The 24,553-nt window shown below is 46.0% G+C and overlaps 1 protein-coding gene across 1 annotated transcript; it reads left to right on the top strand.

Annotated features, from left to right (window-relative positions):
• Nucleotides 1-6,310: 6,310 nt before the first annotated feature.
• On the top strand, nt 6,311-23,618 carry LOC119036998 (UDP-glucuronosyltransferase 3A1-like). The gene is made up of 7 exons (XM_037129008.2): nt 6,311-6,670; nt 7,511-7,612; nt 10,126-10,237; nt 13,322-13,853; nt 17,728-17,956; nt 19,015-19,234; nt 22,685-23,618. Exons 1-7 carry the CDS (start codon nt 6,580-6,582, stop codon nt 22,959-22,961), a joined length of 1,563 nt encoding a protein of 520 aa, XP_036984903.2. The 5' UTR covers nt 6,311-6,579; the 3' UTR covers nt 22,962-23,618.
• Nucleotides 23,619-24,553: the final 935 nt, after the last annotated feature.

Consider the following 24,553-nt stretch of genomic DNA (forward strand, 5'->3'; position numbering starts at 1 on the left):
TTATTCTGTTGTTTTGTGTGACAGTTGTTTTTGACGATCTTCAGTACACTCAGAGCAACTAGTTTTGACTCCAGATCCCACTGCTAGAATGGCAGTTCCTCACCTAGAGCTGTGGAACAGGTTTGGTCAGTCAAGGTGGCCTGTGCACCGGTGTGTTGTCTTGTCGATTGCTAAGGAGGGCACTTCAGTGAAATGAATTATCCTCAGTGTAATGGCCTAGCCTAAAAATGGATTTCCAAAAGCAGTGATTGTTAAAAAACAAAACAACAAAAAATGTTAAAAATATTGAGACCGACCTGGCTTGAGTGGCTCAGCTGGTTGGAGCATTATCCTATAACCAAAAGGTTGCAGGTTTGCTTCCTGGTCAGGGTACACACTTAGGCTGCAGGTTCAATCCCTGGTCCAGGTGCTTATGGGAGGCAACAAATTGATCTTTCTATCTCCTGTCAACATTTCTCTCTCTCCTTTCCTCTCTAAAAGGAATTTTAAAAAATGTCCTCAGGTGAGGATTTTTTTTAAAAAGCCCTTGAGATTTTTTCAAGGAAGGGGTTCATAAATATAACATCATTGTTAAAATTTTTCTTAGGAGAGGTTGAAACAGTGTGAGAGGGGCAGAGGAGTCCTTCTACAATAGGAGTTCCTCCGTAGCGGGTCCTTCCGTCCAAGTCTGACTTCTTCTGCTTCACAGGGGGACCGGCACCAGCTGTGCTCTGTCCCTGACCCCACCCACTGCAGTGGGGACTTGCTGTCACCGGTAAATGTCTTTCACGCTCAGCTTGATTTTCCTAAAATTTGATTCTCATTTTCGAAAGATCTGTCCATTAAGGTTGATGGAAGCCTTATTGTAATTTTAAGCTTGTTAATAATGCAAGAATAATGATGCACTCCTCATTGATATCCTAAAACACATTTGTTTTTAATATACTCCTGGGGGAAAATTAGCTTTTTTCCTCTGAAAATCTCTTCTTATGTGGTTATTTTGATCTCAGATTATTTTTGCAAAAAGAAATTTTACTGTACTTAGTGCAAAAAAATAGAAAGAGTGGCTTACTGTGGCAGACATATAGGTAAAGTCGAAATGTGTTCCTCTGACTACACAACACTATTTCGATTTGATACTGTTCATGTCGGTCTTATCACCCCAGCTGCTTCGTGCCGTATTCCTCAAAAGAAGTTGGCTGTTATCTTCCCTGCTTAGTATGCAGAGTTGTGGGGGAGAGACTGTGTATTTATTTTTTAAAAGTAATCCAATGGATTTGTTTTTGTCCATATTTTGAAAAGAAGCTTGAAAATTTTTTCTCATTTTAGAAGGTAGAGAACATGTGCCCCTGTCTTCTAAGTCACTACAACCTAATATGTATTTATAAATTATAGCGTTGAAAAAGAGTTCTGATATTGGTGTCATTACTTCCTAGTATTTAATTTTTATAAAATGTTTTGTAAGTAACTAATTGTAGTATTGGGTTTAAGTAGTGTAAAAAAGCCTTTCTCAAATAAATTCTGCCCAGAACCTATTTCCTTAGGGCAGTATTCTAAAGTTCAGTAGTCCAGTGTGAATTTGAAATACTCCTGTATCTGTTCAGTATCTTTTTATATATATCAGTACCCAGGCAAAGTATAACAAATGCCTAATTTCTGTGTTGCATTAATAAAGTATGTGCAACTTATCCAATTCAGTGGATTAGTTGAAATAAAAGATGTCTTTTTCAAATGTGTGTCTGATCATAATTTTCCAAAATGTTCATTATGTTTTTTGTGGTGCATGATGCCAAATTTATCGTTAGTCAGACATTGCTACCTGATATGTATATCTAATCAGTGGTTGTGGATTTAACTATTTTTCTCTGCAGATTTTCACTACATTTTCAAATATGTATTTGGAAAGAGCTGCAAAGTGCTATCTATAAGTAAATTAGCATCTTTGGCCTTATCTGTGCATAAAGTTCTCTCAGTTTGGTTTTGACAAACTCATGGACTTGCAGTTGCTCTGTAGTATTTTAACTTATTGTGATGTAATACATTTTTTGAAATGTTTGATTTGCTGTTAAAATATAGAAAATTATGTAGCTTTGCATGAAATAAAGTACATTTCTACAAATTACTAATAATTTTTCTCATAATTTATGTGTTTTGCATCATACTATCTTTAAGATCAAATTCTATTAAATAGACTAAAGCATTTTTTGTTCCTTACAAATTTATTAACAGGTGTTATCAAAATAAATGTTTCAAGATGTACTTTAGATTCCATATTACTTTATCCTGTGTTTGTTACTAAAATAAGGAATTGTAATAAAAACTAGAGCAGAAATCACTGAAATTGAAAACAAGAAAAATCAACAAAACCAAAAGGTAGTTGTTTGAAAATATAAAATTGATGGAACCCCAGTCAGGCGAGCAAGAAAACAGAGCTGTTTTTCTATATATCAAAAAGAACAACTGAAATTTGAAATAAAAAACAGCACCATTAACGTTAGCTACTGCAGTAAGACAAGAAAAGGACTGTCTGCTTGCAGATGACATGACTGTCTGTAGAAAATCCAAAAGAAATGACAAAAAAATTACTAGAACCAATAAGTGATTATAGCAAGTTTGTAGGATTCAAGGTTAATATGCAAAAATCAGTCCCTTACCAAATATACTGGCAATGGACACATGGAATTTGAAATTAAAAACAAGACCATTTACATTAGCACCCCCCAAAATGATAAACTTGAGTATACATTTAACAAAAAGAAATATGTCAGCTATATGTGAAGAAAAGAACACAACTGCTAAAAGAAATGGCAGAGCCACATACATGGAGAGAAGTTCCACGTTCGTGGGTAGGGAGACTCAGCGTCATCAAGTCGTCAGTTCTTGGATGCCCAGTGCACAGCTTCACAATCGCTTCAACACTGATTTCTGCTCCGGCTGCTGACATGAAGTCGCTTCCCACAGCAGGCCTCACTGCCACCTCCTCACTCAGCCCCGGGCTCCACCCAGGGGTGCTGGACGTGTCCAGAGGCCTGTCCGATGGGGTCCATCCCCAGGAAAGGGGGCCTCATGCCGGGTGCAGCCTTCTGGAGGCAGGCCCAGCCCTCCAGTGGGGAAGTGAACATGAACCCCAAGACCAGGCACTGCTGGAAACTGACCACCAGGCTTCAGGGAAACTCCGGACATTTCCCAGTCAGACCTGAGCGTCAGTCCTGCCTGAGCGTGTTGCTGCCTGACACCCCAAATTCCTGTCCATCGACAGCACGCGTGTGGCCTGCACATTGGATACCGTCGTTCACAATGGTTTCTCCAGTTTCCAAGAGCATTTAACGTAGTTCAAATGAATACGACTGCACTATTTTTTAATAAAAAACATTCGAGCATTGTGTTTCTCATACCCCTTATTGTAAGGGCTATGTTTATTCCATTTTGGATTTTGTCTTGAAACTTTGTGTTTCTATGGACAGTCAGCAGAAAAGTACTTATTTCTTGCCAGTTAACAACAAAAACCTTTGACCTTTAGTTTCCAAGACCCACCTTCAAAGTTCTCTTCATAACTGCCTTGACATTTTGGGTTCTGTTAATTTTCTTCTGCTTTTTTTGGTGTGTTTTTAATTCTACTTTTGCACTTAAGATCATTAAATTTTATTTGTTTTGCATGGAAAAAATACAAGGTCTGTTCAGGAAGTACCCAGGCATGTACTATGAAAAATAGAGACATTTATCATCGAAGATACAAGAAACATTGTATATAGGACAATGACACCTCAGTCCCCTTCAAAGTAGGCACCTTGGGACCTCACACAGTTCTCCCAATTGCCATCAGCTGCCCCAGCATATTTTCCTGAATCTCATCGACAGGCTGAAATCTCTTCCCTTTCAAAGGTGATTTTAGTTTGGGGAAAAGCCAGAAGTCACAGGGTATCAAATCTGGGCTGTAGGAGGGCTGAGTCACCTCGGTGATTTGATGTTTCACCAAAAAACTGCACAAGATGTGATGCATGAGTGAGCTCGTGATGAAGCTACCAGTCACCAGTTGCCCATAGCTGTGGCCTTCTGAATCATCCAAATAGTTTCTGCCGAGGAATGTTCAAGCTTGACCCAAAATTTGATGCTGATTCATTACTCAGTCATTTTGAATGCAGTAGCCACACAGTGCACATGCTCATTCGATTCCGTCCACTGCCCCCACTGACTAGTACAGCGAAGTCGTCATTGTTCACACAGGCACATTCCAGTCCACTCTCCTTGGCTGCCAGGTTACATCGATGTCATGCAAACTGTTCTCATTATATTAACAATGGCTGGACTATTCCGTACAGACCTCATAGATGTCAAGCTCTTCCAAACTTGATCTCTAGACTCAATGTAATCCCAAAAGTTACTTAGTGGATACTGACAAACTGATTCTAAAGTTTACCTCAGGAGGCCCAAAACCCAGAAAAGCCAACTCGATATTAAAGGCAAAGAACAAAATCAGGGGGCTGATACCACCCAACTTCAAGACTCAATATAAAGCTACAGTAATAAGGACAGTGTGGGATTGGTGGGAAAAATAGACAAATGTTCAATGGAACCGAACAGACGGCCCGGAAATATACCCATGTAGACATAGTCGGTTGATCTTCGACAAAGGAATAAAGGCAATTTGACAGGAATAAGAGCCTTTTTGACGTCATTCTGGAACAACAAACAACCACGTACAAAAGTGAGTCTAGATACTGACTTTAAAATGTTCACAAAAATTGACTCTAAATGGACCCTAAACAGCCCTAGCCCGGGGATTCAGTTGGCTGGAGCATTGTCCCACACACCAAAAGTTTGCGGGTTCAGTGCCTTGTCAGGGAACATACCTAGGTTGTGGGTTTGCTCCCTGGTCCAAGTGAATGCAGGAGGCAGCCAATTAATGTTTCTCTGCCTCCCTTCCTCCCTCTCTAAAATCAAGAAGCATGGCTGGGGGTTTTAAAAAAGGACCACAAACCTAACACTTTAACACAAAACTAGAAAACTTAGAGAAGGTAACGTAGGAGAAATCAAAGTGGCCTTGGACTTAGCAATGAGTATGTACATCACACAAAAATGTATGTTTATGTGAACCACGGAGCATGTACAAGAATGTACATGGAACCATTAGTCATAATAGCTTCAACCATGAACGGATATAAATAAATCCAGTCAGCAGAATATATTTATTTATTCCACATGATAAACACATAAACACCAACACGAAAATGAATTAATTACAGCTATGCAACAGCATAGCTGAAACTCACACAAAATGTGGATCAAGAAAAGCCAGGCATAAAAAATAATTTTGTGTGATTCTACTTAGATAAAGTTCAAAACCAGGCTAAACTGAATTATAGAGCTAAAAAAAAAATGAATGCACTGGAGTAAAACAACAAAAAAAATCATGGAAGATACTTCTGCACATACTAAGCTACTGCTTACCTTTGGAGGAGGAGGAAGGGCGTAGTGACCGGGATGGAGCACCAGAGAAGCTGCTGGTTCACTGCCTGCATTCTCTGTCTTGGGCAGTGGTTGAGCGGGGTTCACTTTGTAATGAATTGCTGAGCCGAACGTGCTTTTGTGTGTACTTTGTTATATGTCCATGTCATTTCATATTGAAGTTAAAATACACGGAGAATTAAATTACATAACTGAGCATGAGTTCAGTGGAGGAAACTCATTGCAGGGTTTTAAGGTCATGGTGATACCCAGAAGCAGGAGAGATATGGCTGGACTTTGACACTGTCATTTGGTAATCATTAAAATACCAGCGAGAGGATATAGCTTCAAATAGAGGAAGGATGGAAAGATCTTTTACAAATCCAATCTATTCAAAACCGCAAAAGAACAGAAACAGCCCCGGACTAAATGTTATTGTTTAGAGATGCATTCATAATTGGTCAAACTACAAAAGGCACGTGAAGTGGTTTACAGTACTTTTTCCATCAGTGGTATCACTCAGAGGCTAGTAAGGGCAATGTTTTGGGTCTTCACCTGGCTAATTTTTTAATACATGTTGATAATACTCATCTCTCTGCGCCATAAGCAGACAGAACGCCGGTGCCTGGCCCGCGACAGGTGCTCACTGAACCTGTGCTGACCCAGTAGACACAGGCAGGCATCTGCGGTCGGTGCTCGGCCCGCAGCGAGCTGCGCAGCCACTGGTTATCCGTAGCAACGGTTGTGCCTCCTAAGCGTCATCCCCTCTAGGGAGCTCCCCGGGGGGCGGGGGCGGGGTTGGAGATTCGGGGCGACACTAAGAGAATGAGAAAGACGTGGGAAACCCGCGGGCGTGGGCATGCAAAAGAACCGGCGCCGCCCGGCTGTCACCTGCCCGCGTCCAGGAGGGGCGTTTCTCCGACTTGGTTTTCACAGATGCCGCCCGGCCCGGGATTTCTTGGCAGGATCCAAGTGACAAGCCCTCAGAGCAGGAACCTGGGGCGAGAAGAGAAGGAGCCGGTGTTAAGGAAGCCTGGACAGACACCCTCGCTCTGATCCCTGCACTCCTCCGTCGGGCGTGTGCGGTGATCGCTGTGCGGGGACGCGGGCGCGCAGGGTGCGCAGGCTCTGGCTGGGTGCTAGAGGGAAGTCGGTATGGCTGGGCAGCGCTCACGGCTTCTGCTCTGCCTGCTGTCCTGGCTGCCGTTCCTGGAAGGCGCCAAAATCCTGACGCTGTCCTTGTTCGGTGAGTTCAGAGGCGTCACGGAGCTCGCTCCAGGGCTGCTGGACAGAGAGGGACCCTGCTCTCTTGGACTTGTCCGGTCCCGGCTGCAAGAAAGCTGACCCGAGGGAAAGCACCAGGGCTTCCCTGAAGCTGAGAACAGGCCAGGGAGAACGGGCAGCCTGCCTGAGCCGCAGTCCTAGGACCAAGTTCCCGTAGATCTCTCCTTATTCCTTCGTGCAACCCAGGCCCTCAGACTTCTTAAGGGGGTCTGGACGGTGGGCTCCAGGTATCCCAGGATGTCTGACTTCCAAGTGGAGCCATGCTCAGGCCCCGAACTAGTGCCTCCTGCCGAAAGTATTCACACTACAGGGAACTTGCTAGTTCCACCTGGGTCTCTGCACCTTGGCTTCCTTGTTTCACTTTATGGCCATTTTCTGGTTTTCCCTGTGGCAAAGAGGTCCCTGGAGGAGGATCTCAACAGTAGCCCTGACTTGCTGCCTGTGTGAGAGGCCACCTGCCTACTATCCCGTGTGGTGCACCATTAGGGACACGACCCTTGTTACATGTCGTCTGTTTCCTGGGAGGGGAATGCCTTAATCTCTATGCCCACCAAAGCTTGTCGCAGTGACACGGAGCCCCTGGGTCACAGGACAGGAAAACTGTGTAGAGAGTTGCTGGAGGCGAGGCTCAGAGAGCCAGGAGTCAATCAGCAAGGGCTCTGAGGGTCCAAACAGGAAGGGAGGAGCAGAAGGAAGCTTTGCTCACCACCCCACAGGTCTTACTCGGAAGCTGCTCCATCCCCGATCCCCCATCCTGGCCGTTCTCTCCACGCCCCTCACAACACTGATGCCTTGCTCCTAGGGGGGAGCCATTATTTCCTGATGGACCGTGTCTCTCAGACTCTTCAAGATCATGGGCATGATGTGACCTTCCTTCAACCTAGTGGACTGGCTTTCGTATCAGGTATCGTAGCTTCTATTTCCCCCCTTCTATTTATTTATTTTTAGAGAGTGTGGAAAGGAGGGAGAAAGAGAGGGAGAGCAATGTGTGGTTGCTTCTCACATGCCCCCCACTAGGGACCTGGCCTGCAACCCAAGCAGGTGCTCTGATGAAGAACCAAACCAGTGACCCTTTGCTTCTCGGGCTGGCGCTCAATTCACTGAGCCACACTAGCCAGAACCAGATATCATCACTTTGGACCAGTACTGTATAATTGAAATATAACAAGAGCCACAGATACAGGCCCCATAATATAACTGTTAGAATTCCAGAAGCCAGATTTAAAAAAAAAATTAAAAACAGGTCAAACTAATTTTAATAATATGTTTTATTTAACCCAGTATATCCAAAATACCATTTCAACATATGAACAATGTAAACATCATTACTGAGCTCTTTCACATTTGTTTGCATTAAGTCTTTGGAATCTGATGTGTACTTTACAGTCCATACTGGCCACATTGCAAGTGCTCAGTGGCTACAAGTGACATACGGTTGCCATACTGGATTGTCATGTTTGGACTCTCCTTCCGTAGATGAAAAGATATAAGTGCTTTGCCTATGTTACATTTTCTGCCAAACTTCATTTTAGTCCTGTGAACTGTTATACTCAAAAAGGATATGTTTGTTGGTGCATGGTTACTGAGAGGCCTGTCTTCAACCCTGGCTTCAGCAAGAGAGAGTTCGAAGTGCTCTTTGGCTTTGCCCCTCCGCTTCAGGGTGCCTCTTCCTCACATCCCACACCTGCATCTTTCTCCTTTTCGGGCAAACGCTCCATGAACAGTCCCATAATGAAAATGCCACTTTGTTTATGTGGCTTGAAACCTTGCCTCTAGCTTACGAGGACTGGATCAAGGTGGTTTTCAGACTGATAAGAATTCCAGAAAAAGAATGCAGTGAGATCACAGGAGAAACTGATCAAAAAACTGACACGGGAAACATTTGCAGAACTAATATACATGAGTCTCCATACTGGGAAGTCCCACTTAGCACTTAACGCAAAGAATAAAAAAAACGACCCACGGCAAGGCAAATCATGATGCAATTTCAGAGTACCAATGACTAATAAAAAGCATCCTAAAACTTTTCATATATTCCAGTGATGAGTAAGACTAAAAACGACATCAAGCTTCTTAGCACTGGCATGGCACACAAAGTCAGAAAGATTTTACAATAAAATAGTCTCAAAGTTTTTGCTTACCATATAACTGAAAACTTCTCAAGAAGTAGAAGTAACTACGGGGTTAAGTCCGACCAGAACGATGGGCTAAGCGAGGAAGGAGAAGACAAAGTGGCAGAGAACAGACTCGATGCAATGAAAGTTCAGCAGATTTGCTGTAAAATACCAGCTATGCTGTTGGCTGGGCAACAGCTGGTCAAGGTTGGATCAATGAAAGGACGTGGGAGGAGCATCTCTGGGGGAAAAAAATTATTCAATAAGTTGACCTTATTGAAAATTGCATTAAGAGAATATTGGGGGGGAGTTGGGAGATGGACCAATAGGCCCAGAAATGGAATGAAACAAACAAAACTACACAAATGAAAAGGGAAGGCGTTGCTTAGTTGCAAGGCATTTGGGGAAATCTCAGCGGAAGTGTGAGATGATCACTAATGAATTGGTCAGAGACTCGCAGGGCCTAACAGGACAAGAAAAACAGATTTTACAGAATTAGTTCAGGAAAGTCACTGAACGGCAATAGCTACCACAGTAAGGAAGCACAGCAACAATACCCTAGGGATGGGGGGGGGGTTCGGGTTTGCAGAGTTGCCGCAATGTACTGTTCAAAATGTCCACTTTTCAACAACAACAAAAAACGAGATGTACAACACAAAGAAACAAGAAAAATATGTCGACAGAAAGCAGGGAACAGAAACTGTTCACTAGGAAGCCCAGGCCATGTATTTACTAGACAAAGACTTTAAATCAGTGATTATAAAACTACTTAAGGAACCACAGAAAGTTGCAACTAAAGAACTAAATGAAAGTATGAGAACAATGAGAGCAATTTCTAATAAGTCTGAGGTTTTCTTTTTTATTATTATTGATTTCAGAGAAAAAGAGACAGCGCGTGTGTGAGAGAGAAACATCTCTTTGTTGTCCCACTTATTTATGCATTCACTGGCTGGTTCTTGTTTGAGCCCTGGCCAGGGATCAAATGGAAACCTTGGTGTGTCTGGGATGGTGCTCTAACTGGCTCAGCTAGTCAGCCAGGCCGTGAAGTTTCTCTTGAGGATGAGAAATGTTCTAAAATTGACTGTGGTGATGGTTGCACAGCCTGCAGACTCACTCAAATCCACTAAATTGTACACTTTTCAAGGGTGAACTTAGGATGTATGAGTTATATTGCAATAAAGATGTTGTAGAGAGGAAATTTTCTGAGAAACAAGGGAAAGGACTAAACTGAGTTTTGACATTCCTTTTAATATGTGTAGGTGTGTGACATTTAATCGATTTTTCTCCTTCTGTCTCTTCTTAGGTTTTAAAGTGGAGAAAAAATACCAAGTTGTCCATTGGTTTCCTCCTGAAGACTATACTCAGGAATACAAGAAAGATGTTGATTTCTTTTTAAATGAAGGTTTGCAGGGAAGGTAATGTTTTTTTATTTTAAGTAAATGTGAAGCAATCATATTTGAGAATTATGACTGGATGAATGAACGAATGGGTGGATGGGAATACCTCAGTCACCCCTGAACCTGTCGTTTCAGACAGTCTGGGGGATGTGGCACTCTGGTTAACATTCCCAGCACGTTCGGCTTTCAGGCCTCAGTGAGTGAAATTTATCCTTAGGAACTGGGGGTGAGGGGAATGTCACTCTAAACATCAGTTAAAAAAACAACAAAGTCCTCCCTTTGCTTTTAATCTCTCCAGCTCAGGGCTAATGATGGGGAACTCATCGCTTCATTGTTGGATAAAGTCATGGTTACTCTCTTTCACTTCCTTCTGTTCCTTTCTCTTCTCCTCATTTTTTTGATGATAAGCTCACTTGCAGAGACTGATTTTTGCAGAACTTGAACCTGGCCATTTACAATTCATTCAATGCTGAACTTTGGGACTCACACTCAACCTTACACAGGGTGAGTCATGAGGCTCACCGCTAAAAATGCCGCTCATCTGAAGGTCAAAATAAGAAGAAAGTACTCATCTTAAATATGAAATCATCGCAAGGAAAACCATGCCTGTCTGTGTTAATTGGAATGTTCTTGCTCCTCCTTCATTTCTGCTCAAAGATGCTACTCCTCAGTGGAGGCATTTTACATTCTGCCTCCTCCATTTTATTTACTCCATTTCTCTAAACTTCTCTATACCACTGTCTTACCACTTAATTGTGTGCTTCGTCTTTTTCATTAAAAATATTTGCTGGAGACTTAATATGTGCCAGGTAATGTAGGTATTAGAGACAGAGCAGAAAATGAAAAAAATTGAAACAAACAAACAACAACAAACAACTGACCCCAATGCTTCCTTCTCTTCTCTCCTCCAACCCTTCAGAGTGTGCCCCACACAGCGTAGCACTGCATTTCTGCGAGTCTTTTCTCTGCCCATGTGAAGTTCATGTTTGTATTTTCATGAGCTAGTGTCCCAGAATTGATCCTGCATGCCCTCAGTTGCTCCAAACTATCCCATGTGTTACTTCAAATGTCTGGTTTTGAAGTTTAATTAAAAAAAAAAATCTCCCCGTATTGGCTGCGAGACTAAGTAGATGGTTTCTACACTTTCACAACACCTAGTTCTTTCTTCTGAAGTACTGAGAACACTTATTAATATTTAACTTGTCCTTTGGAGCGCTTTGCTCAGCGGGTGCTTTCCCTGTTACACTGTAAGCTCCGTGAGGACAAAGGCCGCTTTTTCCTGTCATGGGGCGTGGCACATGGTAGCCACAAGGACACATTTGTGGCACTGCAGATCCAATCTGCTGGTCAAGAATTATGAAAATACTAGACCAAAATATGTCACATCTTTCTTGACTAGCTTTTGACAGTTACTGAAACCTTTGATTTGTCCCATATATAATTAGGAAAATCATCCTGACTCGAGCCTCAAATTCGAGAAGCCCCTTAGGCTACTTTGTTTATGGCTTTAGCTAGCTGGGGTTTTTTTTTTTTGAAATTTTTGTTGTTTTTTTGAATGACCCCATCAGAGCACCTTCATCAAACTCACTCTCGCCTAAGCTGACTATGCATTCGCTCACCTTTGCTTTCCCCTCATAATGTCATGTCCTTTAGGAAGATGCCGGCCTGCCCATCACGCTGCTGAGAAGCCAAAAAAGCTTCTCTCGCTGCCCCAACCGTCATCGGCCATTATCCGTACAGAAGAGATTTGTTTTTATTGACACCAAAGTTGTAACAACTTTTGTCCCAACGCTGTTTCACTTTGTCTTAGTCTTTCCTCTGAACCAGCGTTAAATACAGTCGAACCACTAAAAAGTACATGGATGATGGTGCACCCGCTGCTCTTACGTGAGGACAGACGCACGTCTGCTCTCGCTCTCCCTCCAGGATAGGAGGTGTCGGTGCTGCCTGCACACTGCAGTCACCCAAGGAGCTTGGAAGGAGCACTTAGGTCTGTGTTCCACCTTCAGAATGTCTTGTGTAAATTATTTTTGGTGCACTAAAGGCACAGACGTATTCGTGAAGCTCCGCAGAAATGAAGCAGTCAGGGCAGAGACCTGCCATGTCTCTGCCCCCCTCCCTCATGTCACCTCCGAGGACAGAGGGAAGAGTTCTAAGTGTTGGGCCTTCACTTTGGCAAAAGGCTGACTGCTGACTCAGTTCATGAATTGACTGCCTGATTCCTGGGCGTGGGAAATGGGAATAGCACTTCTCAGCAGATACTCTCTATAATTGTAGCACACATTTAAACATTATTGTGAGAAAATTAAATAAATCGTTCCTCAAACAAAAGAAAGCGTCAAGTAAAGGCTGCCAGAGCATTAATCCTCAGTGAGGTTTTAGGAATCTGTATCAGAGAAGGGGCCCTTGGGGATGGAGCGAAGTACCAAGTCCTTATTGACTGGTCTTTTTAACAGGGGCCCCTGGCAATAGAGACTGTTTGGGAGGGTTTTCTGCCAGTGGAGTGTGAAGACATCTGTTAACCTAAGGGCTCAGAGTGGGAGCCTGGCAGATGTCCCTGGCACAGAGCTTCTAGAGGAAAATGCTCTCCCCATGGGAAGCACTGTTCCTCCCCTTCAGTTCATGGGACTCTGTCATCAGGTCGCTCACGTCCCCAGGAAAACAGGTCCCGCACACGGGTACACTTGAGAGCAAACCAAGTCAGCTGATCCTCCAGGCTCACACAGAGAAGAGCATCCTCAGTGCGCTTTGGCCTCCAGCCCTTAGAGATCAGAGACAGTGGCCGTTGCTGGTAAGGTCTCCCGGAGCAAGAATGGCATCAAAATACAGGTGGGGTGAGGAGAAGAAAGGAAGAGGGAAGAGAGCTGGATCATTCTAAGCATCCGAAAGAGCTGTAGCAAGGACAAAAACAAGGGAGAGCCACTAGATTTGGAGGTCAGAAGGACACCAGTGTCTGGAGCAGAGTTTTCCGGCGAGGGCAGCACAGCGGGCAGGTGGCTGCGGGGGGGTGGGGGGGTTGTCCTCCTGCTCCTAGAGTCTTTTGTGGGTTTTCAGATGAACACCTTCCATGAATATTGAATCTCTCTCACTTCCGTTTTTCAGAAACTTGCTCACAAACTTGCTGAAGTTCATGAAGCTGCATGCGACGCAGTGCAGTCATTTGTTGAGAAGAACAGATATCATGGGCCCCTTGAAAAACGCGAGTTTCGACCTGGTGGTGGTTGACGGCTCCGACAACGGTGCTTTCCTGGTTGCCGAGAAACTTGGAAGCCCTTGGGTGGCCATGCTTCCTGTCACGTTCGGGAGCGTGAGTTTTGGGCTGCCCGAGCCTGTGTCTTACGTCCCGGTGTTCTCCTCCCTCCTGACGGACCGCATGGATTTCTGGGGCCGAGTGAGGAACTGTCTGATGTTCCTCGTTTCTGCCTGGGTGGAATGGACTATCAGCGCCCAGTTCGATGACGTGATAAGAGAACATTTTCCGGAAGACTCTAGGCCAGAGTTATTTCATCTCCGACAAAAAGCAGAACTGTGGTTTGTTAATTCTGACTTTGCCTTTGAGTTTGCCCGGCCCCTGCTTCCTAACACGGTTTATATTGGAGGTTTAACGGACAGACCTGTTGAACCAATACCCCCAGTAAGTAAAACCCTGGTACTCAGACATAATGGCCATGTAGGTTTCTCTTCGAAAGGCATTGCTAACTGGTTAAACAAGATGAGTGCACAATTTTGGGGCGGCACCAAGCAGCGCCCCAGAGTTTTGGTTACTCCACGTCCAACAGTGTCTTTTTATGTTGATTCTTCTGGTGCGGGCGCAACGGCCCCTCCAGTCCCCATGTTCATTTCGTGTGCTGTCTGATATGTTGAATGGTTCTCGATCTGTTGATAGTCGTTTTTAAATTTTCCTTTTTGAATGGTTTCTTGATCTTTAGCCCATTTTTTAGTTAGGTTGTGTGTTGATTGTAGGTTTGTGAAAGTTCTTTATATGTTCTGGATAAAGATCTTTTCACACTGTGAATGCTTTTCTCAATCTGCAGATTGTCTGTTCAGTTTCTTACTATTGTGCTTCAATGAGCAGAAGCTTTTGTTGGGTTGGCCATTTAGTTCATTTGGTGTTTTTTCTACGATGACTCTAATAGCACTTAGTTGTCTTTAACTCCAATCAAAACAATTTTGTTAGACTGTATTGTGACAGCTGGCATATCAGCCTGCATTTAAAAAGAAAACTTATTAAAACTAGTATATTTTTGTGCAGCCATTTTAATATTGAAGATGGAAGAAAATACACAACATTTGCAGCGTATTATGTTTTATTATTTCAAGAAAGGTAAAATGTAACTGAAATACACACACACACAAAGATTTGTGTAGTGTGTGGAGAAGGTGCTGTAACTGAGTGTGTCAAAAGTGGTTTGTGAAGTTTCTTGGTACTATATTGACATTTTGGCCAAATAATTCTTTGCTGTGGGGCTGTCTTATGCATTAGATGTTCAGCAGCACCCCTGGCCTCTACCCACTAGAAGCCAATATTGGGAGATAGCCAACATACTCAAAATACTCAAATCAATAAAGGTATTGGTGAAAATGAAAACTGCATTTTTTTTATTTTATGAAAACAAACTAAACAGACTTTTTGGCCAGCCCAATTATAGTTCATGAGGCCTGGTTTTTCCATGTTTTTCTTGTTGTGATCTGAGAAATCTCTGTCTGTCTCCAGGTGATGAGGATATTCTCCTGTGCTTTCTTTTTCTACAGGCTTCACAGTTCCAGATTTTACGTTTAGGCATATGATCCATCTTGAATTGATGTTTGTGCATGAATGAATGTAGAGGTCTGTGATGTTTTTTCAATGGTCAGTTGTTCTTCTGTCTTTTTGATTTCTCTAAGACACAGTCCCACGTGCTTGGGTCCTTAATACTTGCTCACTAAAGGGTCGCTTCTTTTATGAATGGGTGGGGCTGGTGAGAAACCCAACTCTCATTTTGTCTTCTAACTACTGCTTCTTCCCCAGCCCTATAGCTTTACTAAATACAGAGCTCGTTCCAGCATCTGACCCTCAGTTCCCAGAAAGCCACACCCAACCCACAGTACAACCTTTTGTTCATAGTCAGCCAACAGACGTCTTACAACGGCTGCCTGCTGGGGCTCACTGAGGGGTTCTCAAACTCGGCTGCATATTGGAATCACTTGGGGAGTTTTACAAAACTACTGATGCTGAGGGCCCCCTCCCAGAAATGAAGACTTAATGGCTCTGAAGTGCAGCCTGGGCATTGGGAAGTTTTATTTTTTAAGCTTCACCTGAGGATATGCTCTCTGATTTGAGAGAGAAAGAGACAGAAACATTGATGCAGGAAAGAAAGACGGATCTGTTGTCTCCTGTACTTGCCTTGATGGGGGATCAAACCCGCAACCTGGTGTGTGCCCGGCTCTTCTGGTGTGTGGGGTGATGCTCCAACCGTCTGAGCCAACCAGCCCGGGTGCATTGGAAATTTTTTAAAGGTCTCCAGATGATTCCAGTTTTTAGTTGAGGTTGAGAATCATTGACTTAGAGAAATACTGGGGAAAGTTTGAGAGGGCTGTGCCTGATACTGGGGCCAGAGCTATGGTGAGGAGAAATATTTCTAACAACCAAACAGCTCCTGCTTCTCAGAAACCAGGCAATCTGTGGGACCTGGCGGTTGCTATGGGCACCTTGTCAATTCCGTCTCCTGCTGCACCGTCGGCCTCTCCCAGACCAAGCCCGGAATACAGCTGACTCCAGCCAGCTGGACCCTCCCCACTGGTGCTTCAGAGCCATGCAGTCATGCTGTTAGCTTTCCTCCAGGTGTGGTCCTTAGCTCATCTTTGTCAGCTTCTCCTGGGACTGTTGTTAAAAATATAGATTCCAGGCTTCCCCCGCTAGACCTACTAAATCAGAATCTTTAGATATGGATCCTGGTAATTTATATATATATTTAAAAGCTTTTTATTTATTTTTTTAAGAGAGGGAAAGGGAGGGAGAAAGAGAGGGAGAGAAACATCTTGGTTGCCTCTTGCACCACCCCAACCGGGCACTGGGTCTGGACGATGCTCAGCCAACTAGCTGGGCCACAGCGGTCAGGGCCGGCGACTGACATTTTTAGCAACACCCAAACTGCCTGTGTGCAGACTCGATCTTTGAGAATGTAAGACTGACTGAGAGGCTGCCATTATTTGTTACTCTTTTCTCCATAGTCTGTGCTGCATCCTGAAATAAATGAAAAAACTAAAAGTTATTTTCACTATGAATTCCGCCCACGACTAATTCTAAGAGAACTACAGTAGAGGAGAATCTTTATTCTCCCTGAATGTTGCTCCGTTTTGCTGTTGGGTAGTGGGAAGAATTTGGACTTCAGGACCAGACACAGCTTGGACTGCATTCTGGTTCTGCCATTTGTTTGCTGTATTCCCTCAATCCAGTGACTCATCTTCTCCAAGCCTCAGCGCCTGGGGGTGTAAGAGGAGTAACTGCAGCCTCGGGAATGTTGGGATGCCTGGGTGAGACGTTTTTAAGGATTCCACTAAAGTGCCTGGCACGTGTTGGGTGTGGCTAACTGGTACTGGTCAGCATTACTGTTCTTCCATCTTCTCCTCGGCCGGTGAACAGGAGCAGAAAAACCAGACACCGGCTGCTTGGCTTTTACGGGGAGCCAAAGGTCCTGCTGCTCCTGCAGCTGTGATGCTGGAGGCTGTGAGCTGGGTTGCAGCTTCCGATGCATTCCTGAGAGCTCCCCCGTCTTTTTCACTAGGGCTCTCGCCTTTCCCCACAGCAGCCACCGCAGCGGGCAGAGGTGGTTTCAGACCGTGAGGAGCAGCTTGTGGAGCAGAGAAGTGTAGGGTGCGGTGAAGAAAGACCCTTGCAGAAGCACACTCTGAGAACATTGAGTCGAGTGGAGGTTGAGAGGAGCACAAATGCCCTTGAACTTCACAGCTAGCCTCTGGCAAAGGCCACATAGGCGTTTGCCATGGGCAAGCTGGAAACTGTTAGAAGATTGGGAAGAACTTGAGATGACATTGTGTACATTGCGACACAGGAACCACGTGTCTTTCTCTCTAACTGCCCTCCAGCACTGCATAGTTCCACTGACTCCCTAGTGGGGTAGATGAGACCCAGCTGCTGAGCACGTGGGGGTCCGGCTTGTCTCCCAGGTTCCTCTGGGGCAAGCCTTCCTGCAGGGGGAGGGCCGGTGGTGATACAGCCCTCAGGAGGATGCTATAAAAACTGCCCTGGTCTTCCCCTCTGACCCATAAGAGAAGAATTTGAAATTTAACACATCGAATTATGAAGCCTGGAGAGAGGGGTATACTATTGTCCTGATCCTGACAAATCAAGGCTCAGAAAATCTCTTTCAGGCCAGCCGGCTTCAGCAGATGGTAATCTGTAGGAAGGGGAGTCTTTGATTTACTGCGAACAGGGGAGTTACACTGTGCTCTGTAAAGTGTAACTCTTATTGACAGCCAGGTAGCAACTTTATTGTCTTTCCTGTCCCCAGGAATTTGAGAAGTTCATTGCCAGCTTCGGAGATGCGGGTTTTGTCCTTGTAGCCCTGGGCTCCTTGGTGAGCAAGTTTCCGTCCCGGGTGCTCAAGGAGATGAACAGTGCATTTGGACAGCTGCCTCAAGGGGTGATATGGAAGTGCAGCCCTTCTCACTGGCCCAGAGACGTCAAACTGGCAGCAAATGTGAAAATCGTGGACTGGCTTCCTCAGAATGACCTCCTGGGTAGGGCGCCCTCTCTCTGCAGGCAGCAGCCAGGGCTGCCTTTCTCTCCCCTGCTCCTTTTGCTTTAGGGCATGTTTGCAGCTCTCACCCCTGTCTGGGCACTGCACCGCTGTGGGAAAGGAAAGCGCCTGGTAATGAAAGGCCAAGCATCAGAACAGGTCGGCCCTTCGGGGTCACTTCCAGCCCCTCGTAAGCGAGACCCGTGACCCTCAGCCACTAGTGTTATTGGGGTGAGGTGACTGTGGCCTTCTGCAATGGACAGGTGATCAGGATCAGCCAAAGCATCCAGGAAGCACCTATAAATGCATGAGGGTGTCCCTGTACATGCCAGGAGGGGACTCTCTGTGGCACAGCAGCCTGGAGCCACCTGTGCGTCACATGTAGAACCGCACGGGGACACTGAGCACCTGCTCCCTCACCAGAGGCGGAGGGACTCGGGTGCCACGGTGTCTTCCCGATGTGACACGATTCCTCCTTGTCCTGTCTGGGATGTCATGACGGCATCTCCGAGGGGTTCCCTCTCTGGCCTGTGCTGCATTCTGGGGACACATCATGTGCATGGCTGCAGTTTGGATCAGTTACGGGGTAAACTGGAAATACAAATTTTTGGTTTTACCCCTGCAAATGTATCTCAGTGGCCTGTGGTAGAGCCCCAGAATTGCACTTTACAAAAGCACATGAGGGATTTCTGAGCCTGGGCTAGACAAATGCTTTCTCAACACTTCATTTTGCTCCAAATGAGGGAGAGGCAGTACGACAGGGACTGGCAGTACTGAGGCCTGAGGCAAAACCCCTGCTTAACAAAGGTGTGGAGGGACAGTGGGCGGATCGGTAGGTGGATGCTGGGGGGCAGTGCATGCAGTTCTGTCTCTGGTTCAGGCCTCACACCCGTGTTTTGAGGATGCTCACAGGGTGCCTCCCAGGTAATCGGCTCTTTACATAGGTTCCCAGTGCCTCTGGATTCTTCCGCTATCATGTTTCCCTGACGATGCTGCTTGCCCAAGTTCTGCCAATGCTTTCTTAAGCATCCTCCTCCCTCTCTTTCTTCTTTATTCTAGCTCACCCAAGCATCCGCCTGTTTGTCACACATGGAGGGCTGAATAGCGTGATGGAATCTATCCAGCATGGTGTGCCCATGGTGGGGATTCCTTTGCACTGGGACCAGCCTGGAAATATAGTTCGAGTGGAAGCCAAAAATCTGGGTGTCTCCATCCCGATGGAACAGCTCACGGCAGAGACCCTGGTTCTTAAAATGAAGCAAGTCATCGAAGACAAGAGGTGTGTAGTGGATCTGGCTGGAGGTCCTCCTCCCCCGAAATAAGCTAACACTCAGCCCTACGATGCCTACTGACCTATTTTCACCCAAGGCCAAGGTAAAGAAGTGACCCTTATGTTTCAGTAAGAGGAATTTGGGACAGACGTTAGGGAGAGTTTTCTGTCTTTAAAAGAAACTGGACACAAGTTCTTCTGTCAGAGTTTTTGTTCTCTTGACATGCTTAATGTGCAGTTCGAACCAGGTACAGGGCAGGGGGGTTCATTTTACTTCTTCAAATACAGATTTCTTTCCCCTAGAGGCCTTTGTCCTTAGCTGTTCCTGGACATTCTTTCCATTCTCCTGCAATGGCACCTCCTCAGAGAGGCCTTCCCTGATCCACCCCAGGCCCCCTGTGTAACTTCCCTCATAACACGGTTCGTACTTTATAGTTCTGCTGTCTGTTCACTTACTTATTTCTTGACCTTCCCTCCAATGAGAACGGAAGCTCTGTGAGCGGAGGGGCCCGTATTTTTCTTACTTCCCACGGCCCACCTCACTGCCTGCACAGAGCAGGCACCAGGAAGTAACTGGCGGATGAAGGAAGAATAAGTCGGTACAAATCCTCTGAATCAGGGCCCAAGAAACTCACTTCAGTGCCCAAGGTCTGTGAGGCCCTGGATTGTGAACTGGTAAAAAAGAAACATGTGTTTGCACATACACATTTTCTAGAGGGTGCTTTTATCACGTTCATCAGATTCTCAACACAGTCTACTAAGGTCCAGAAAGGCCGGGAACCGCTGCTTCTGGAGGGGTCATTCCATCCCTGGAGTGGTCTCTGGAGGTCGTTCAGCATGATGCCTGGGAAAGGGCGAGACCCCAGTGACCCTTTTGGCTCCCAGCCCCCTTCCTGGCTGTCATCAGATGCTTGCAAATGAGTAAATTAAGTGGCAGAGGCTACTTAGAACCAAGACTTCGGGGTGGGGCTCTGGTCTGAATGACTCCCTGGGCTCCCTTCCTCTGCCCAAGAGGTTCTCAGACACGATGCCCGCTCTTGCCTTCGGCCCCCTTCACTGTGGGAGGCCACCTCCGCACCAGGAAGGGACATCCACCCTGCATGGATGCAACTTCAGGTCATGGCCACAGGCCTGCCTGATGTGGGCCCCAGCAGGCCTGACCATCTTACTGTATTTTGCTAGTCATCTTTCTTACCCCCTTTCCTATTATTGCCTTATTTTATTTTTATTTTCAGTTACAGTTAACACACACTATTATAGTAGTGACAGGTGTATACCCCAGTGGCTAGACATCAACTCACTGAGTGCTCATCTCGACAGATCCTGCACCCCCGCCTGGCCCCGAAGGTCATTCGCAGAACGTAACTGACTGCACTCTCTGTGCTGAACTCTGCATCCTGAGACTGCTCTGTAGCAACCGAGTTGTACTTCTTAATCCCTTTCCCCTTTTCCACCCATCCCCCCAACCCCCCTCCTACTACTGTTTCACTTTGATCTTCTCAAAACTCCAGCATGTTTTTCTCATTCATTCTCAATGTATGCTCTTCTTTGTTTCATTTTACTGAAAGAAAAGACAGAGGAGCCATCAGCAGAGAAGTTCTGCACGTGCCCACCACCAAATTTACCAGCCTGCCCATTTCCTGCCTTCTCTTCTCTCCCTGAGCTTGTGTCCCCGTGGAGACCAGGCCCCGCCCTGGGATGGAGGATCGTGGCCTGTTGCCCCTCAAAGCCCGTGCTTCTTCACTGTCCCACTCTCTTCTGCATCGTGCGCTTTCCCCTTTCCTCTGGAACACTTTTATCAGTTAAAAAAACTTGCTGTAAAAACTCTCACGCTTTTCTTCAACTTTTTACTTTGAGACATTTCAAACTTGCAAAAGTAACGAGAATAATACAATAAGCACTTGTCTATGCTTCACTATATTTATCACTTATTTACGTTTTGCTTTACTGTGTTCTCTCCCTCTTCCTCTATTTTTTCAGAATGTTATATATGTATATGAACGGCAGAATTCTTTGAGAATTTGTTGCAGATGTCATCCTGCTGTCCCTCTAAAGACTTCAGCATGAGTCCCCTGCGAAGGAAGCATTTTCCTGCATGACCACGATACAGTCATCCGAGTGCAGGAATCTGACATCGAAGGGATCTGGACTTAAAACTAGCTTTCTCGATCCTTCCTCACACTGTAGCTGCATTCCAAATCTAGGCTCCCCTTTGCTGCAAACTCTTTCAAGGAGTCACCCAGCTCTGCCACCATCCTCTTGTCCCGTCTATCATCAGCCTGCTTCAGTAAGGCTCCCTCACTGCACCAAATGGTTCTCAGCCAGGCTGCCAGTGGTGTCCATGCTGCCAAAGCCAATGACCACTGTCAGTCCTCATCTCGCTCATCCCACCAGTGTCCTTCCTCCCAACTTGTCACTGCCTCGTCCCTGGACAGGGACCTCAGTGGACCCAGATGCTGTAGCTGTTTCCCCTCTTCACTGGCTGCTCCTCCGCAGCCTCCTTGGTCGATTCCTCTCCAACCCCACAATCCCCAGACTCTGCAGGGCTCCACAGCAGGGCCTGGTCCTTGGGTCTCATCTCATTTCTAATCCACACTTAACTCTTGGGTTCTCACCAGTCTCATGGTTTGAAATACCCTCTATAGACTGTTAATTTCCAAACTGATGTCTACAGCCCAAACCTCTCTGCTAATTACAGTAATCTTTTGCCTTCCTGATGGGCATCTTTTCTTCATCATCTGGTTGCCATGACCGTAGACCAACTTTGGGCTGCTCTCAACACTCTCAGCCTGCTGGCCAGATCCTCCCACTTCCGTAAATTGGGACTCCATGTTTCTTGGTTGTCAGGCCCCATATATAGGTGCCTTTCATTTAACATTTGTAAAAATGTGAATAACAAACACAAGGAAGAATAAGAGAGATTTTATTTTGTCATTATTCAAATTTATAAAATTTGTTGTTGTTCTAGGAATTATAACCCAAAGAACTTGCTAATTCAGAATTTATTTCTTAATGATTTAACTTCACTTAGGTCATGAAACTTGCAAGAAAAGTCCAGCTTGGGAATCCTTCAGCCGTTCATTTCATGATGGTCAGAATCAGCTTTGGCCTCAGAATTGGCTGAATATTTAACCTGTGGCTTTTGACATTCCTCCGAACTGAGGATGGTATTCACATAAGGGTAGGGCCAAAGCAGGGTTATAATAGTGAGTAGGCAAAACACAGGGTTCGTTCTTGTATTGGTATCTATGAACTATTGTGCTATTTTTCATATGAACAACTAACTGTGAGCCTGCTTTGGCCCTACTCTGTGTGTGCATGTGTACATGCAGAGTGTGTACATACATGGATATGTACAGAGTGTGTGTATATATATATGTACATATTATATATACACAAAAGATATGTATACACAAACATACATGCATATTTCATGTGTGTGTGTGTCTCTGCCAACAGGTACAAGGCGGCAGCGGTGGCTGCCAGCATCATCAGGCGCTCCCACCCCCAGACCCCCGCCCAGCGGCTGGTGGGCTGGATCGACCACGTCCTCCAGACGGGGGGAGCGGCGCACCTCAAACCCCACGCCTTCCAGCAGCCGTGGTATGAGCAGTACCTGCTGGACGTCTTCTTGTTCCTGCTGGTGCTCACCCTGGGCACCATGTGGCTCTGTTGGAAGCTGCTGGGCCTGGTGGCCGGGTGGCTGTGTGGGGCCAGGAAGCGGAAGACGGCCTGATGCATGGTGCCGACTTGGAGGGGGTGTTGGTGTGGGGGTCACCATTTCTCAGGAGCCTCCCACCAGTTCTGGCGGCCCCTGTTCTCCACATCACGTTCATTTGCTAATTTTGCTACAAATTCCTGCTCACTGGCTTCTTCCTAGGCTGGAAGTTCCTTACTCAGCACTGTTGCCTTCTTTGCTTGGCAGTCGGCAGGGCTCGGTCTTTGAGTCTGTTGCTGGGAAGTTTGGACCCGTGACCCCTGAAGCCCATTCTCTTCATCACGCCCCTGCCTGAGGCACCGATACTGCTCCGTTTCATTGTCCAGGTCCAGTGTCTTCTCCGAGTCTCTCCTTCCTTCCTGCCTCCACTTGCCACAGAATAACACCCAAGACAGGCACTTGGCTCAGTCTTTTGTTTTCTATTTACTTCTCTTGCAAACTGTCAAAGCTCAAGAAGCCTGTGCCTGTGCCCTCGGGTCCTGATGCACAGCTTTGCAGGGTCCATGTCTGGCTCCTGTCTTGGTGCCCCCCGCATGCAGAGCTCTCTCGAGTCTCTGAGGACCAGCTGGGAGACTGTGGGGCGGTCATGGCCAGGACAGGCCCTGGTCCACTTTCCATCACTGTGCACTGTCTTCTGAATTCTTCCATTAAAAAAAATAAAGTCATGAAAAAGAAGCGCCCTTCTTTCTAAACTAATGGTGCTTTTGCACCTTTGACAGTGTGTCTGTGAGCAGTGTGCTGTTGGAAGCTGCATTCACCAGGAGCAGAAACCAGAGAAACAGAGGCTGGAGCAGCTCAGGGTTTCTTTCTTGTTTCTCATGTACAGAAAATGATACATATAAGCTCACCCTAAACTTTCAAGGTGGTCGTTTTGGATCCTGTCAGCACTTCGGAATTTGAGGCAAGGAAAGGGAAACCTGGAGACAGAGTTAAACCAGCCCCTGGAGCTGAGTCTGCTCTTTTTAAAGGGATTTCCCACATGTTTCTTCTACCCAGAGTCTTCCAGGTAAACCCCATTAGTCAGACCTGAGTCGCCCGGGCACTCCAGGCTGCACGGAATGTCTAAGAAACATCTCCCGGCCCTGACTGCCCAGCTGGGGACATCACTACTCCCACTAGCTTGGGGGAGGGGCATTGGGAGGAAAAGGAATGACCTATGGGTCACAGGTAGAAACTAGAGCCTTGGTCATCTGCGGAAGGCAGGCAGGGAGGGGCTGGATTAGACATTCGGTTCCACCTGTGATCCTGTGACTTGGTGACTTCAAGGACAGTCTTCAACCCACGGCACACAGTGGTGGGTGGAAAGCAGACCTGTTGGAGGGGTGAACGTGCTGAACATGGGCAGTGATCCTTTGCCATTGTGAGGTGGGTTGTGTCTTCCAGGTTCTTTCATCTCCTTAGAGTCGTTGAGTGGGATAGCAGTGTCATTTAGAAGGGAAGGACCCCCGCCAGAGACAACCCCAGAGGGACAGGAGAGCCACTGTGCCAATCAAGGCAAGAGCCGCAAAGCCTGCTGCCCCCAGCCAGGGCACAGGGCTCGGTGAGTGACGGCCGCCTGGTTTCAGCCCCACACAGGCCCCTCCGTGGGCAGCCCTCGGCAGTGAGCAAAT

This window comes from Artibeus jamaicensis, unplaced genomic scaffold, assembly GCF_021234435.1.
Source record: "Artibeus jamaicensis isolate MK-2021 breed Jamaican fruit bat unplaced genomic scaffold, CSHL_Jam_final scaffold_369, whole genome shotgun sequence".
NCBI lineage: Eukaryota > Metazoa > Chordata > Mammalia > Chiroptera > Phyllostomidae > Artibeus > Artibeus jamaicensis.